This window comes from Rhododendron vialii, chromosome 4a, assembly GCF_030253575.1.
Source record: "Rhododendron vialii isolate Sample 1 chromosome 4a, ASM3025357v1".
Lineage (NCBI taxonomy): Eukaryota > Viridiplantae > Streptophyta > Magnoliopsida > Ericales > Ericaceae > Rhododendron > Rhododendron vialii.
In genome coordinates this window covers 13709346-13725630 of record NC_080560.1, presented here as the reverse complement: position 1 = coordinate 13725630, position 16285 = coordinate 13709346, and the positions used below count along the sequence as shown (strand labels likewise).

Here is a 16285-nt window from a genome sequence, read left to right as displayed (position 1 = left end):
CTCTCTTGCATATCATAATAAAGATTCTGGCTTTTCCTGATTCCTGTTTGCGTGTGGAATATATTGTTCCATTATGCATTTTGCTTTTGGATTTAGCATGCATTGGGAGCCGATTTTATGTCGAAATGCATTTTGAAAAATAAACTTGAGAATGCAAAATCTGAAAATTATTCATAGAAGAGCTTTTTGGATTTTGATTATATTCACTCACAAAACTTTAATGCAAAATCTATTCTACAAATATTACCTACTTAAAAATACATCAAAATTTCATTGTAAGTCAAAAATCTATAATTCACATGTGAATTCAGAATCTAAAAAATAATTGGCCCCCCAACGCCCCTTAATAGATTCTGGGTATAGTTGTCGAACTTCGTAGTTGAAGGTGAATCATTGAAAATCTTTTCAAGTACAGTGGTACAAGTGGAATTAAGTTATTACTAACAGTTGCAGTTTTCCCTCTTTCCCATTAGGTAGGTTTGTGCTCCGAGAAGTGAGAATAGCACCAGAGCCGGTGAACCAAGATGGAAGAGAGAGAAAGGGCGAATGAAGAAGAAGGGGTGGTATGGAACAGAGAGACAGTACCTAGGGTTTTGGAGATTGTAAGCACAAGACTGCCTCAGAGAGACCTCATATCTCTCTTACTAGCCAGTCCCTGGATTCACCGCACTCTCACCTCCCACCCCTCCCTCTGGCTGGTATACTTCACTTCTATAAATACATAAACAAATGCATATAGTATATCTTTACTTTCTGGATAGCTTTTTTATTTTTTATTTTTTTGGAATTTCAAGAATCTGGAATTTGGGTTGTTTTGGTTTATAATTTTGCAATTGAATGTTGATGTCCCGGTTGGAAATTGTATATAACTGCATAAGCTTTCAGTTAACGTGTCACTCTTAACTGCACGTGCTATTAGCCTATTAGTTCACGGGGCGGTTCTGGGGCACATATTTTGACGAAAAACATGATTAAACAAATTGAATGGCTCCGATCATTTGCGTGGGAGTCCAAAATGGGTTTCACACAAGATATGTGTCCCCGGAACCGCCCCCTTAGTTCACATTTCACTGCTTTTTCGAACACATGAAAACCTGGAACTTGGGTTGTTTGGGTTTATGGTAGTGGAATCGAATTTAACTCGTCAGATGAAAATCATCTGCACATGCCTTCTGTGCACATTGCACAATTTTTTTTATTCGTGAAAATCTGGAATTTGGGTTGTTTTGGTTGATGGTTTTGGGGTTGAATTTTGCTTTTCCAGATGGAAATGGTAGTTAATTGTATGCTTTCAGTTTATGTTTCAATTTTTTTTCGATTCCTGCAAATCTGAAATTTGGGTTGTTTTTGGTTATGCCTATGGAATTGAATTTGACTTCTCGGGTGGAAGTCGTAGATAACTGCATATGTTTCCAGTTCAAATTTGGCTGTTTTGAGTTATGACGTCTCAGGTTCTTGATTTCCGCGAGATGAACAATGCTGGGAATCGACTTGTTTCCACTCTCTCACAGGTCAGCTTTAAGAACTCTGAATTCTTCAGTGCTTTTAATATATTAATTTATTTGCATAATGATCATATGCGAACAAGGAATAGTATTACTATTGTTTGCTGGATTGATCTGTTTCTATTCTGCAAAGGGTAGAAGCAATATAAAGTTTGTGATTTGCTGCAAAGACGAGGGAACAATTAACAACGATGATGATCTGGTAGTTTGTGTTCTTGTTTCCTTTCACAGTTGAGATATAAGCATGTGAAGCAGATTAGCCTTGAATTTGCACAAGACATTGAAGACAAACATTTTGATATCATTAAAAGCAAGGTAATATTTTTGGCAATAGTATGTAGCTTTGCATTGATGCCTTCAATTGGAGAAGTTGAGATGCACATGGTAATGAGAAGCAGAATTTAATCCAACTAGGTTTCCTGTTATACAATTGTATATACAATCCATTGGAGGTTCATTTTGGATTAACACTTGGTTTACTTGAAGTAAATATAGGGCTCTGACCACTAGGTGAAGAGTCTAGGGACTGGTGCTGAGTTATCATATGTCATGTAGATTTTTAGTGGTAGTTTATCTCGTGTTTTGATTGTTGAGAAAGAAGTTGGATTTTACTTTTATGCGGAAGTTGCTTGCTAGGAGAAACAATATAAAGATGGATTATCGCATCCACTTATCTATTTGGTACGGCACTTTTTTGGTGGAATATTGACTTTATTGAGGCCTCATGATAGCTGATAACATCCAATTAAGCATCTTCTTAGGTTCGGATAAAATTCCAAAGTTTGGTATGTGCTATTGGAATGATGGGTATTTCGATGCTACTTCTCCCAGATAATGCTGTACGCAGGATACTTGTGTGTTGGGTAGTGGGTACGACCTTCGTTTTTGGTTGTCACATTTCAGTACAGGGTAGAATGTCATTAGTTGTTAAAGCACAAAATTCATTGTTATCTATGTAGCACCGACACTCCGCTGGAGGCGACGTACCGGTGTCCAACACCGATACGCTCCCAACATGTGTCCAACACTTTTCCCGGAGTGTCCTGGTTTTTTTCCCCATATTTGGGGTCCGACACTTTACGGACACTTTCAAGACACTTTAGTGACACTTCGGGAGTAAAAATGCAATTATAAGAACTTTTAAAATGGATCAAAGTGTACACTTTAGGGACACTTCCGGGGGATACTTTAGGGACACTCTCTGTGTTTGAACGTGTTCTCTCTTTCTTTCTCTCTCTTTGATCAGAATTAGGGCTATCTGCTTGTGATATTATTAAACTTTTATCTTTTTTGAATTTTTGATATATATATTTATATATATCATATATAACGTGTCCCCTAAACGTGTCGTGTCCCCCATTTTCTGAAAATTTGCATGTCGGGGTGTCGGTTGTCATATCTGTGTCCATGCTACCTAGGTTGTGATGAAATTTGGAGTTAGTCCAATTGATTTTCAAGTTCTACATATGTCTCATGCACACACCTGATACCTCTGAAGCATGCATACTTTTGTATCCAGATGCTTTTATCATACTTTTAGGCTTGAACGTGTTTGGGTGATTAAACAGTGTTCAGATTCCCTTCAAAATTTGGAGTCCTTAAACCTGAATGGCTGCCAAAAAATCTCGGATAGGGGTGTGGAAGCTATTACGTCAATTTGTCCAAATCTGAAGGTCTTCTCCATTTATTGGAATGTGAGGTACTTTAAGCTCATTTATCACTGTATATCTGCGGTAGTATTATAAATTTCAAGAAACCGAATTGACGAGTTTGGGTATACTAATTGAATTCCAGGGTTACAGATACTGGTATAGAGCATTTGGTGAAGAACTGCAAGCATATAGTTGATTTGAACTTGAGTGGCTGTAAGGTACATGATCAATTACCAATGCAAGTTCACTCTATTTATTTCTCACTATCAAACTGAATTTTATGTTTTCTTCCATTCTTAAGTTTCTATTTCTTTTTTGCTACCAATTTTCCTTCTTATATTATCTTTACACCCTCTACAGTTGTTTTTTTACTTACTATGAATACAATCATCTCTATCGAATTTTAGCATGGATTTCCATATAAATGGCTTTGCACAATTTCATCACATACAGCAATTCTGAGGTTTGATTATTTAGTGGAGTTTGACTGGCAAGCATACTTTGCATGTTGTAGCAATTAGGAGTGACTCAGAAACTCACATGTGTGTTTGTCACACCTAATGTGCATGTAGGCACAGGTTGCTATTTTATCAAATTTTGTTTCTTTCGAAGGGGAATGGAGAACTCATGGGAAAGTGATTACGTGGTTGTTTGAACAAGAAAAGGGAAAACAATTCAAGCCTGAATCAGAGCAAACAACTAATCAGTCATAACTTTTCCTGACAAAGCTACTTAAATATGAGTCAACTCTTTGTAGCAGAGAACATTAATGAAACAGAGGCAACTGTTGAGTAAAATATCTATTTCGTTGGGACCAATTACATTAATTCGAAGCTCATCCTTTAGTGTAGGATTGCAAAGACATATTGGCTGGATGGGACTATGAAAGCGGAAGAAACTCTTTACTGTCTTGACATATCATACCAAGCAGCTAAGAGCTGTATTTTTTGAACGGCAAGCAGCTAAGAGTTTATAAGGCAGTACTTCAAAAATTACTTTACTAGCACCAAGGATTGAAATGATGGTGGTCTTATTGTTACGGAAGCTTGTGGAATCAATTTCACCATGCAGAAAGAAAGTAGGGTTTGTGGATTGAGAAGGCTTGGAATCAGCTGGGCATCACCTGTGTTTAGTCACAGACTCACAGTAAATAAAGGGATATTGTGCTGGGAGTTCAGTTCATTGGCTATGTTTTACATGGCTTCAATTTTTAAGGAGCTTTTTTGTAAGTAGAGGACTGGCTTCTCCAACCAAGGATGTCAAATATGACATGGCATTGCCAAGTGGAAGAATTGGCATGTGAAGCAAGTCCAACCAAAACGTCAAATGCTTATGTGTCATTTGACATCTCATCTCTCGTCAACTTTGATATTGATGTCAAAATTTGTCTGTCATTATTTTACTTTTCAAAACTTTCTTAAATACTCCCTCCGTCCCACTTTGTTTCGCATGTTTCCTTTTTGGGATGTCCGAAAAAATTGTCTATATCTCACAATCTATAATGTTTTTTATGATTTCGAAAACTTTGTTTAATAAAATAAATTGAGATTTATCAAACAAGATCCATATTAAATATATAAAATATTATAAATTATGAGATATAGACAATTTTTTGGGACGTCCCAAAAAGAAAACAGGCGGAACAAAGTGGGACGGAGGGAGTAATAACTTTGACATGATGTCAAATTCAACATGTCAAATTGCCACATAAGCCTTCCAATTTTTTTTTTTTTGATATCCTCAACTTTGAAGCCAAGGTTGGAGATGCTTAGGGTCACAAAAGTAGAACCTCGGGATGGAAATTCTTTTATTGTCTTGGGCTGAACTCAGGTGCAATGTGCTTGGGAGCCCATTGTAAATATAGGAAATTAGGATCCAAGTTGCCAAACCCAAGTAGGCAGTAGTTGGGCTTTCTTACTAGCTGCAATAGTAGATGGTGTGTCGCAGTCATTGAAGTCGTGCGCTTGTCAACTAAAGAAAAGGAAAAACTGGAAAACTTATTGGTTTCTGATTGTGTGAGATGCTTTTAAGTATCGTTATCAGTTTTGCAATGGAATCTTAGCTACAAAATGATTGTATGAGATGCTTTTAAGTTCATTATCAGTTTCGCGATAGAATCTTAGCTACAAAATAAACATGTACATACGGAGGTTTGTTTGATTCGCTTTCAAGATTGTATCATGTGAATGTCCTGGACATATATCCCTTGGATTTTAGTATATTTTATCAATTTTAAGTTGTTTTCTGTACTCAGCTATTGAGCTCAATACCATTTTCTTAGAAGAATCGTCTATGAATTGTGGGCTTTGATGTGAGAATTGCAGAATATTTCAGACAAAAGCTTACAACTGATTGCTGATAATTACCAACACTTGGAGTGTTTAAACCTCACTAGGTATGTAAGCTTGTCTCATGTAGATTCGACTCTTGTTTCGATGTACTTATTGAAAACTAGAAGCATGATAATTTCATTTAAGAAGAAAAAGCTTGTTCATACCTCTCTGAAGATATAATGACCACAAATCCAGAGTTTGCTAAAGTAGGCTATGGTCTACTAATGGCCCAAAGCCTGGTCAGACAAGAGCTTTGATATTCCTCTAGTTGATGATTTTTCAAACTCTTAATATTTGAAACTTTTTGCAACCATTGCAGCAAACAAGTTAAATCGGAGAACTAAATTTTTGTCCCATTGGGTGTTTTTTAGGTGCATCAAGCTAACAGATTGTGGTTTGTGTAAGATATTTGTCAAATGCTCCTCTCTTAACAGTCTAAACCTCTATGCTGTTTCAAGGTATTATGTTATAAGTTTTTTTTTTGGAAGGTTTTTTTTTCAAAACGCTTACAATAGCTTATTATTGGGATCTATAATGTGTACGACTGGCTGTATTCATGTCATGTAGCTTTACAGATGAGGCTTACAAAAAGATATCCTTGTTGACCGAACTCAAATTCTTAGATTTATGTGGTGCCCAGGTGATTTCATGATGATAGATTATTATAGTCATTACGCTTGATTTCTTGGCTATATGTTTAGACTGACATATAACTGGGTGTTGTTAGAATCTTACGGATCATGGACTTTCCTGTATAGCCAAATGCAATAATCTGGTGTCTCTCAATTTGACATGGTGAGCAAGCTAATTTCCTTTATAATCTGGGTCAAACAAACTGTGTTTTGAATTCTCGGACCACTTCCTCTTATCTTGACAGGTGTGTGCGTGTCACTGATGAGGGGGTCATCCCCCTTGCAGAAGGTTGCACCTCTCTTGAATTTCTCAGGTAAATCTCAATGAGATTAGAGTATTCTGAATGTCAATGTCTGATTTTGCATTCACTGAAGAGCTTAGCATGCCATTAGGCCAACAAGTAAAACTTTGGACATTTTGGTATTAAAGCGGTCCCAATTCATTGAGCTATTTGCACGAAATTCTACATGGATGCCTCTAAATGTGGAAAACACCATCGTTGGATGTGTGCTTTATTATGTTACTTGTATATAGTTGTCTCATTAAGTTTCTAATGCTTAATGTCTTATGTTACCTAGAAACACTTGTTATGCATAAAAAAAAGATTAAAGACATTTATATGACATGTTTCTATTTTTCAGTCCTGGAATTTGGGTAAATCACAATTTAGGCACATTCCTGCACCTGACACCTGTATGGTATGTGTCTGATAGTAGTAATTCTCTCAGTTACAAGAGCTTTAGTGTGACTGTGACATGAACAGGTAGTATTGGATTTTGAGCATAAGAGCACTAGTAAGATGCTACCATTCTGTACTTTTATGGGAAACTCCATGGACATGTTCTGGCTATTAAAAGTCTCCTATTGAGATGGCCTTTTTTAATGATTTCATCAACAACAACAAAAATTGCAGCTTGTTTGGAATTGTCGGTGTGACTGATAAGTGCTTGGAGGCCCTGTCGAAGTTCTGCTCAAGCACAATTACAACGCTCGATGTGAATGGGTGCATCGGCATCAAGGTATCTGAGTTTGACTTGTCAAAAATGTATTTTTCACCGTGTTGCTTTTGTCTAAGTTTAGCTACAGAACTTAGTCATTCACCAAGAAGTATGGATCAGAAAACTGGCAATGCTCCATTTATTGCTTGCATCATGTACTCACTAAAGACCCCAATAAGCATTATAACAAGGATGGCTTAGCCATTAAATGGATTGAAGCCTTAATCGGTTAATCCTACTACGGTGAAGCCTCAATCGTTTAATCCTACTAATTGTACGTTGAAGCCTTAATTGGTTAATCCTACTAATGGTTCGTTGAAACCTTCCTCGATAAATCCTACTACTTAGCCATGGCTTGCATTTGTTATGTTCTTTCTCATAGCTTCCATGACTCTAATGCACTGTAGGTTTTTGGCCACTTTCTTTTCATTAGGAACATAAACCTGGATTGAGGCCCAATTTGGCTTCAAAATTCAAACGGTAACTTTTTTTTTTTGTCATTATTCAAATTTTTTTCGTATTTGATAATTTTGCGTCAAACTTTTGTGACTTATTGATTTGTCACGACGAGAGGAATCGGAAAAGTAAAAATTATGATTGAAACTCATAATTTTTTTCAAAAAGAAAAGAATAAGTAAAAAAAGTTGTCTTATTGACTTATTTTTATCTTTATTCAAAAAATTATGAGTTTCGATCAAATTTTTTTATTTGTCCGATTTCTCTTGTCGAAACGAATCAATTAGTCACAAAAATTTGACGTAAAACAAACAAATGCAAAAAAAAATACAAAAATACAAAAAAATAAGTTACCCTACTTTTTAATCCAAACCCACCCTGAGTTACTGTCATACTGTAGAACAGGCTAGGTTGCTCGCAGCAAGTTGAATACTTCCATGCTATCAACTTGTATCTTTATAGTTGCTCAAATAATTTTTCAGAAGCTTGCATGGTGATATCTACTCAATTTGATTTCATGACTATAGAAAAAAAACTCTTTTAATTTCATGATAGTTTATTTGTTCTTGAATATCACCTTTGATATTATGTACTTGTACTTAGGGTGTTTTCCTTCGTTCTGCAGCCGTCTTTTTAATGTATTTTGTTGAACTAATCAGATCCAACTACTTTTTCACTACCCAAATACCTACAAGCTGCCATAAATTCCATTAGGTTCAGGAGCCTAGTTTTTTCTATGGTGGCTGTCAATCTGATGAGTTGGAAGTTTGGCCACTTGGTATTGGGAGAATTAAGAATGGCTTCATAGGATTGGTCTTTTATTCTTCTCTTCTAAAAGTGTATTTGTTTGTAGTTTCAGACACTAATCGCTATATTGTGATATTTATTGGAATGGATCTTTTGTTGATGTCTACATACCTCTCTCCTAGAGACGAAGCCGTGAAGAACTCCTTCAGTTGTTCCCACATCTGAGGTGCTTCAAAGTGCACAGCTAGTTTTATGGTTTATGAAGAAGCCATACATGATTATCTCCTTTCATCAGTGTGAGCATCCCACCTTCTAAATTTATTTGCTCAAAATAATTTATCGAACTAGTAACCACTTTTCTGGCTATGTTTGGTAACACTGCCACCTTTCTGTTTCCTATTTTCTATTTGCTGAAACTAGTTTCTACTTTTCCTAAAAAAAAAAGTGAAAGCGAAAAATATGTTTGTGTCAACCAGTTTTAAAAAAAAAAGAAGCAAAAGATTACTGGGCCACGGGATTACTAGGTGGTTTTTAAAATTTTCGGGTGAAGACCTAAACAAGCACGGTCTTAGCCCATCCTTTTGCTTGAAACGGAGAAGATTTGAAACCCTATTGCTCAACTCACACAGAGTTCAGGTGGTGGGGGCGACAAAGGTGGTCCAGCAAGGTTCGGCCAGATGGGGGTTCAACCGATGGGATCAATGGTGGCTAGGTCTCAGGTGAGTACTGGAGGTGATAGAAACCAGGAGAGGGATTTGGTGGGGAGAGAGAGAGAGAGAGAGCGTGAAATTTGGAAGATGGAGAAGAAAGTTATCATAAAGACCCGGAAAAAAAAAAAGCTCCGTCTTGCGTGGGTTGGCAGCCGGTTTTTGCTTTTGCAAAAAGTGAAAGCATGGTTTTTCAACTTCCAGAAATTTTACAAATAGTGAAAGTGATAACCAAAATTTGTAAGTGAAAGTAGTGCACCAAACGAACTTTTAAGGTTAATTAATTGTTGGAAATTCTGGAAATGAAAACAGAAAACAGTAAATAGAATGGTTACCAACATGACCTAAACTATGCTAGAAAGAATATTTTATCGATTGTGACAGCCTTTACTTACTTTTTATATACTCAAGTCAATGTGGCAAATTGATACACAACAGTTGATGGTTTAAGAAACTCATGCTATGCTAAACACTTCTAATCACTAGATAATTGTCTTGCTGCTCATCATCACTATAAAAGAAAAGGAGTTTATGTGGGAATACTAAAAAGTATACACAGTTGGATGTATTGTTATGGAGTTAGAAATTTTGTCATATTTATCACAACCCGTAGCTTCTCAAGTATATTTCTATCTCTCGCATTGTAGCTTTCCGAAACTGAAACCTGTTTTTTGCAGGTTTTTTCTGGCAGCGATTCTTATTGGGAATAATAGTTAGAATTCCAAATAAGTTGCTGTTTCGTCGATGTTTCATAGCTATTGGTTCTGAGTCTTTAAACTATATAAGTTAGAAAGAAAGAAAAAAAAAAAAAAAAACTAATGAGATGTTTCTATTTGTGGAGTTTGCAGGCCTATGAAGCTGGAGAAATTTTGGGTAGGCAGATGAGCTTGATGCATGGAAACATGTGGTGACATGTATGTGACATAGCGTATATTAACTGTCTTGGGTTAGCTATGTGAAGTACATTTGGGGAAAAATTTCAAGTCTTAATTATGGATAGGCAGATGATCTGACTTTTTTTTCCCCTTTTTTTTTTTAAAGCATATATTATCCTAAAACTAAATATATTCCATGGAGCTCTTGCGTTTTAGTATAATACATATGGCTGAAAAATAAAAAAGAAAAAAGAAAGAGGAATGAGAAAAGAACTCTCCCTTTTTTATAGGCCACAACAAACACCTACGAAATTCGAAGCATGTAACAGAAACAGTAGGCTACAAACCTCCTGCCGTTGCAAGCGAATTCCAGGATAAATCACAGAACAGCTAAATGTATTGCTCAACACATTTAGATTGAAAAGGAAACAGGAGATTATTGTAATTTTTCTACGATCTTGGTAGCTTACCACAATCATAGCATAGCTGCTAGATACGACAAGGGGAGGTTTGCGATCTACATTCGCTTAGTATTTCCAGAATTCACTTGAGAGCTTACCAGCTGCTAGGAATTGTAAACACAATAACCACTTGCCATGATTTCAGGACTTCTCATTGAACAAAAACCAAGAAGTCGAATCCCCGGGACTCTTGACAGAACATAATACTAACTAGTTACAAGTTTATAACACGCATGATTCCAATTTGTATTTACTCCATTTGATTAGTCAATGACTAATGCCCAAAATAGCTTTAGCAAAGAATACAGGATTACGGGAAAAACTATGGTGTTTACCCTCTTTTTGGAGACACCATAATTTTTGGCATAACCGGACTATTGCAAGCATAACCAAAACTAGTGATATGTATAATTAATGTCTTACAAGGCATAACCCAAGAATGTTTGGGGTTATGCCTTGTAAGACCTTGGTTATATATATCACTGATTTTGGTTATACTTGTAATGGTCCAGTTATGCCAAAAAAAAGAAGAAGTTTGATTGTAGTGACAGAGTCAATAAGGGGTATACTATAGAGTCTACACAGAGAGAGAGAGAGAGAGAGAGAGAGAGAGAGAGAGAGAGGAATTGCTAAACTAATGTTTCCTCCAATGATTTGGATGAAACCAATGTTTACACCGTCGGTGTAAATAATTTATTTTCCGTAATTAAATATAGGTTCCCAATTATGAGAAAAAAAAAATGTTAAAACTTTTTGTTCAAATATAAAGTAAGAAGAGTCCGGGAAAGTCTTTTTTTTTTTTTTTCCTTCTCCTGTCTCGCCCTTCTTTTCCCCCTCCCGTGTGGCAGCTCCTCCACCTCCTTCCTCTCAATTTTCTTCCCTTCTCCTCCTCTCCTATTTTTATATGGTTGTGAGGTGGTTGAGACTCTGTCCTTAGGGAGCTGAAATCTCTCACTCTCCCCATCATTTTTGGACTCAAGTGCCGGATCTAGGATTTTAGATCTGGTTTCTTGGAACCAGTTCAACGGCAACGATGGCGGCATCTGCAGTGACTTCAACCTTCTGTCTGCCGTGGGGACGAGCTCAAATTAGTGCAACAGGTCCATCTAAGAGAGTTTGCTCTGTGTCCATACCTGGCCACTCTAACCTTGGGCTTTATTGTTTTATTTGGGTGGGATGGTCCAGGCTTGGACCGGTTTTGGGTATTTGGGCTTTATTGTTTTATTTGGGTGTTGGGTCGGACTTTAATATATTATATGTTGTGGATCATGGTAGACTTTTGGGTGGTTTGGGCCCTTATGGTGTTTTATCCAACAGTTTGTTGGATCCCCTTCCCTTTTTCCTATTTTTAATAAAATTTATCTTTTGCCGATCAAAAAATAAACCAAAGAGGGTATAAGATTTCTAAAAAAAAAAATTAAAAAAAATCAACCTACATATACAACTCGCAGAAACAGAAGAAATTGTACAAGCTTTTAATTACAATGATCAACTGGTTTGGTCTTGGGGGTTTGTTTAGTCACTTATTTTCTCTATCTATAGATCTTCTCATCATTATGTAGATACTATATTTTCAATTTGCCCTTATAATTGTTACTTAATTGATTCTATAGAATAATTAATTAACTCTAAGCCCTGCTGTATCCCATATATATCCCGGCATATCCAAAACATATCTAAAATTAAAAACAATTAATTTTAAGAATTATCGACTGGTTTACTCTTGGGTTTGTTCTATTTAATTTCTGTATCCAACGCGTAATATTCTAAAACTCGCTTGACAGTAATCAGGCGGCCGGCCATCTTCCACCTTCTATGCCAAGTACTTGGCGATTAGAAGTTCAATGTTCATTGTTCAAACCAAATATTGAAACCAAGTACGAAATTACTAGTCAATTACAAAGTTCAACGTAAATGAAACCAAGTACGAAATTAGTAGTCAATTACTCCTCCCCATGTTCTCCATATCCCTCTATAATTTGGTCTCCATCGGACTCAAACTCAAAATCCTCGTCTACCGGAAGTTTGTAATGTGGCGTGGCGGATGTTATCTACACACCTGAACTTCTTGTTATAGGATGCACATGATGCTTATTAATTATGACATTCTAGCTAGTTGCACAACTTCTAGTCTTCTAATATAAGAAAGACCATCGATCATTGCCATTTTCAAGCAAAACTACATTTTTTGACCAACTTTCTGAGTAATTATTCAATAGTACTCTCGGAGTTTATGAACAGTATGCTCCCTCCTCTCACATAATATATGGGTTCCACATGTGTCTCCGAGGAGGGAGTATACTGTATAATTTTTGCCAACTTTCTTCTGATCCATCCCCTGTACACTGAAAATAACATTAAACTTCATGAATGATTTTTATTCGAATTACTCCAATAAGGAAATAAAGAATAATCTTACTCTCAACATAAAAAGGTAATAACATATATACTAGCTAGTAAAAAAAAAAAACCTACGAACACAGAATCAAGTAAACATGTTTTTCAAAGAAAATACCTGGCCTGAGTTATTATCACCTTCTACGATGCTCGATTTGAATCAAGCGAAGGGATCTATTGATGAAATGTGTTAGCGTCAGTAAGGGACGTCGTCTTTCTTCGGCATCTACCTATAAGAAAATTAAGAAAGCCAATCAATTATAGGGGGGACTATGAGTTACCCAAAAACAATTAATCCTATTTGAAGCTTCAAATTTTTTTGATTATTTTTGAAGCCACATACATATGTAGGCATTAACACAAATAAATTAGAGTACCTTTTCATTTTTTGATACTTGAATTTTTTTTCTTTTTTGCAAAGAATATATAACAAAAAATTCTCAAATATATGAATAATATAATTTTATTCTACAACCTATACGATGTATTTTTACAATGAAAAAAAATCATGTTAACAGTTTAATTTAGTCCCAAATTCCTTTTTCTTCAACCGAATTTTTTTCCTGAACTTTTGGACTTTCTGAGCCACATTCGTTAAAAAATAAAAGGCCACATTCATTAAAAATTGCACCTTCAAACACTTTACATTAATATTGATAAAAAGAACTACATGTTACGAAAATGAATTCAATTGAATATCAGTAAGTAAGAGTTTGAGCATTCTTGGTTTAAATTTCAGGATTAATATTTTGAACTAAGACAAGTGATCTCGATCAAACACTTACCAAAAGTTGAGATTGAGCCCTTCTTTTGTTTTCCTTTTGCAGATTAGCTGAAAAAACTATGTTTTATATACTAGATGAACGACTTTAATTATCATGCTTCTGAAATTATACTTACCGATTAGTTTATGTATTTTGTCACCCTCTGAACAACTTTAAAACCATCACCGAGCATGCATAATCTCCTTGGCCAAAAAGGTCACTAATTACGTTGCTACCATTTGAACACTCTAGCCAGTGCGTGCATTTACAAACTTAAACATCCTTTCTTTTTTATCTTTCAACTACAAATCACATAACAAAACCTACCCTATTAATTGCCCATAAGCTCCCAGTGTCACGACCCAAATCAAGCGGATTTAAAAATCGTAACCGGCTAATGAGTTTGTCTCACCAAAGGACTCTTTTTTTTTTTTTTTTTACAAATAGAAGTAAACTTAACATTTGCGGAAGCTATTTTTAATAATAATAAAAACAACTAGATTTATTCACAGCCAACGGAAACATGGCTACATCCTCTCTTATTCGTTACATATCCATGATTTAAGCTTAATAGTACTAATATTTGGCCCATCTTTCTAATTTTGATTACCTGAAAAGAAGAGATTTCAATAACATAAGCCACTGTTTGTGTGAGATTATGAATTACCAGAGTTACATGAGCTATAATGAAATTCTTTTTATCAAAGAAAAATAGGAATCATAAATTCAGTTTTTCATGACTTGCAATTGTAACCAAAACCATAATTTCAGTTTTATATGGTTTAAACTGTAACCAATATCATAAACAAGTTCGTATATAACATAACATGCTATAAAAATAATACGTTATACTGTAACGCCCCAAGCAGACCACTGGCCCAGTACCCTGATTTCGATCCACAAGCCACACCACATGGCCCAAAAGCTTAAGCACAAGGTACTAGTAGTAGCCCACAAGATTTGTTATATGCCCAAGATCATCCATGTAGACTTCCGATGTGGGACGGGGTGTTACAATGACCTGCAACGCCCCAAGCAAACCACTGGCCCAATACCCTGATTTTGATCCACAAGCCACACCACATGGCCCAAAAGCTTAAGCACAAGGTACTAGTAGTAGCCCACAAGGTTTGTTATATGCCTAAGATCATCCATGTAGACTTCCGATGTGGGACGAGGTGTTACAATCTCCCCAACTTTATAGCCTCGCGCCCTCGCGAGGGGTTGAGCACTATAATCACCAATACAAATCAAACCAACAACCAAATCAAACCAAACTCCAAGGCCCACATGGTCGTGCACATAGATGGCTCTGATACCACCTGTAACGCCCCAAGCAGACCACTGGCCCAATACCCTGATTTTGATCCACAAGCCACACCACATGGCCCAAAAGCTTAAGCACAAGGTACTAGTAGTAGCCCACAATGTTTGTTATATGCCTAAAATCATCCATGTAGACTTCCGATGTGGGACGGGGTGTTACATATACCATCCAACGATTACCGCCAGTAATGAGGGAGTGACCCCCAACATAACATGATGAATTGATCAATTCAGTTAGACACCTGGTTGTGCCCCTTTTTCCATTCCATTCTTATAACACCATTTTGACTAGTATCTTTAACGTCCTCTAGATTCAGGGACATTGTTCGAATGTATCGATAATGCCCTTTTTCCATAAACTGTTCAAAACATTATAATTCCACGATATATTTCCTACAAAAAAAAAACTTTATTGTTAAATAACCATAATTTAAAAACATAAACTTTACGAAAATTCATGTAACATGGATAATTCATAACTCACCTTTCGTTCCGACCAACTTGGCTTATGATCAACTACTTCGAAGGACTCGTATCTAATTCTTTTTCTCTTCTTTCCTCCTCCTCCTCCTCCTCCTCCTCCTCCTCTCTCTCTCTCTCTCTCTCTCTCTCTCTCTCTCTCTAGTTGAGTGTGTGAGAGTGGTGTGTGTGGTGTGTGCTTGTGAAGTAGATGAGCGGGCTATTTATAGAGTTGGATCGCAAGCTCTTATGTATGTCTAGAATATTCTACCATATCTAACTATAACTTGTAATATCTATCCAAATCTAGAGTAATCTATATATATACATATTATACATACATATATATATATATATATGTATACAGTCAGAAGGTGTGGACCGGAGCTCCGGTCCGCACCTCCCCATTTCTCACATTTTTCGATTGAATTTCGATGATCCGAGCCGCTCAATGTGATCAGAACGTGATTTTAAGGGTATCCGCTTGAAATCAGCAAAAAAAAAATGACCGGAAAGGGCTTGATCTGAATAGTTTTTTTTGAACGGTTCAGAAAAAAACTGCTCAGATCAAGCCTTCCCAGTCATTTTTTTTGCTGATTTCTCGCGGGCACCCTTAAAATCACGTTTTGAACACATTGAGCGGCTCCGATCATCGAAATTCAATCGGGAAATGGGAGGTGCGGACGGGTGCGGACCGTAAGGGTATGGACTTGATCCGGACTGTATATGTATAATCTAATAAAATCCAACTATAATCTTATCATATCTTGTAATATCTAGAATAATCTATTTATAATCTAACAAAATCCAACTATAATCTTATCATGTAATATCTACAATAATCTATATATAATCTAATAAAATTCAACTATAATCTTATCATATCTTGTAATATCTAGAATAATCTATATATAATCTAATAAAATCTAAGTATATCCTACAAAATCTAGGGATATTATAATAGGATTTGAT

The 16285-nt window shown here is 36.1% G+C and overlaps 1 protein-coding gene across 7 annotated transcripts; it reads left to right on the top strand.

Moving 5' to 3' along the window:
• The first annotated feature begins 435 nt into the window (after window positions 1-435).
• On the top strand, window positions 436-10107 carry LOC131324876 (F-box protein At3g58530). 7 transcript variants are annotated; one of them, XM_058357055.1, is made up of 13 exons: window positions 436-698; window positions 1452-1511; window positions 1737-1820; window positions 3074-3204; window positions 3300-3375; window positions 5482-5552; window positions 5862-5948; window positions 6058-6130; window positions 6218-6285; window positions 6368-6436; window positions 7037-7142; window positions 8507-8620; window positions 9873-10107. In XM_058357055.1, exons 1-12 carry the CDS (start codon window positions 525-527, stop codon window positions 8570-8572), a joined length of 1065 nt encoding a protein of 354 aa, XP_058213038.1. In that variant the 5' UTR covers window positions 436-524; the 3' UTR covers window positions 8573-8620; window positions 9873-10107. The 7 variants fall into 7 exon arrangements, 4 of the variants coding, with proteins under 4 accessions (XP_058213038.1, XP_058213040.1, XP_058213041.1 ...); XM_058357057.1 differs by lacking the exon at window positions 9873-10107 and adding an exon at window positions 9443-9465; XM_058357054.1 differs by having other exon boundaries at window positions 437-698; window positions 9880-10107.
• Window positions 10108-16285: the final 6178 nt, after the last annotated feature.

What these genes read in the sequence shown, in the direction of transcription:
- LOC131324876 (XM_058357055.1), top strand. Translation starts at nt 525, where the DNA reads ATGGAAGAGAGAGAAAGGGCGAATGAAGAAGAAGGGGTGGTATGGAAC. An exon ending in TAGATTTATGTGGTGCCCAG is followed by an intron (nt 6,131 to 6,217) that starts GTGATTTCATGA and finishes GGGTGTTGTTAG; the next exon opens with AATCTTACGGATCATGGACT. An exon ending in GTGTCTCTCAATTTGACATG is followed by an intron (nt 6,286 to 6,367) that starts GTGAGCAAGCTA and finishes TTATCTTGACAG; the next exon opens with GTGTGTGCGTGTCACTGATG.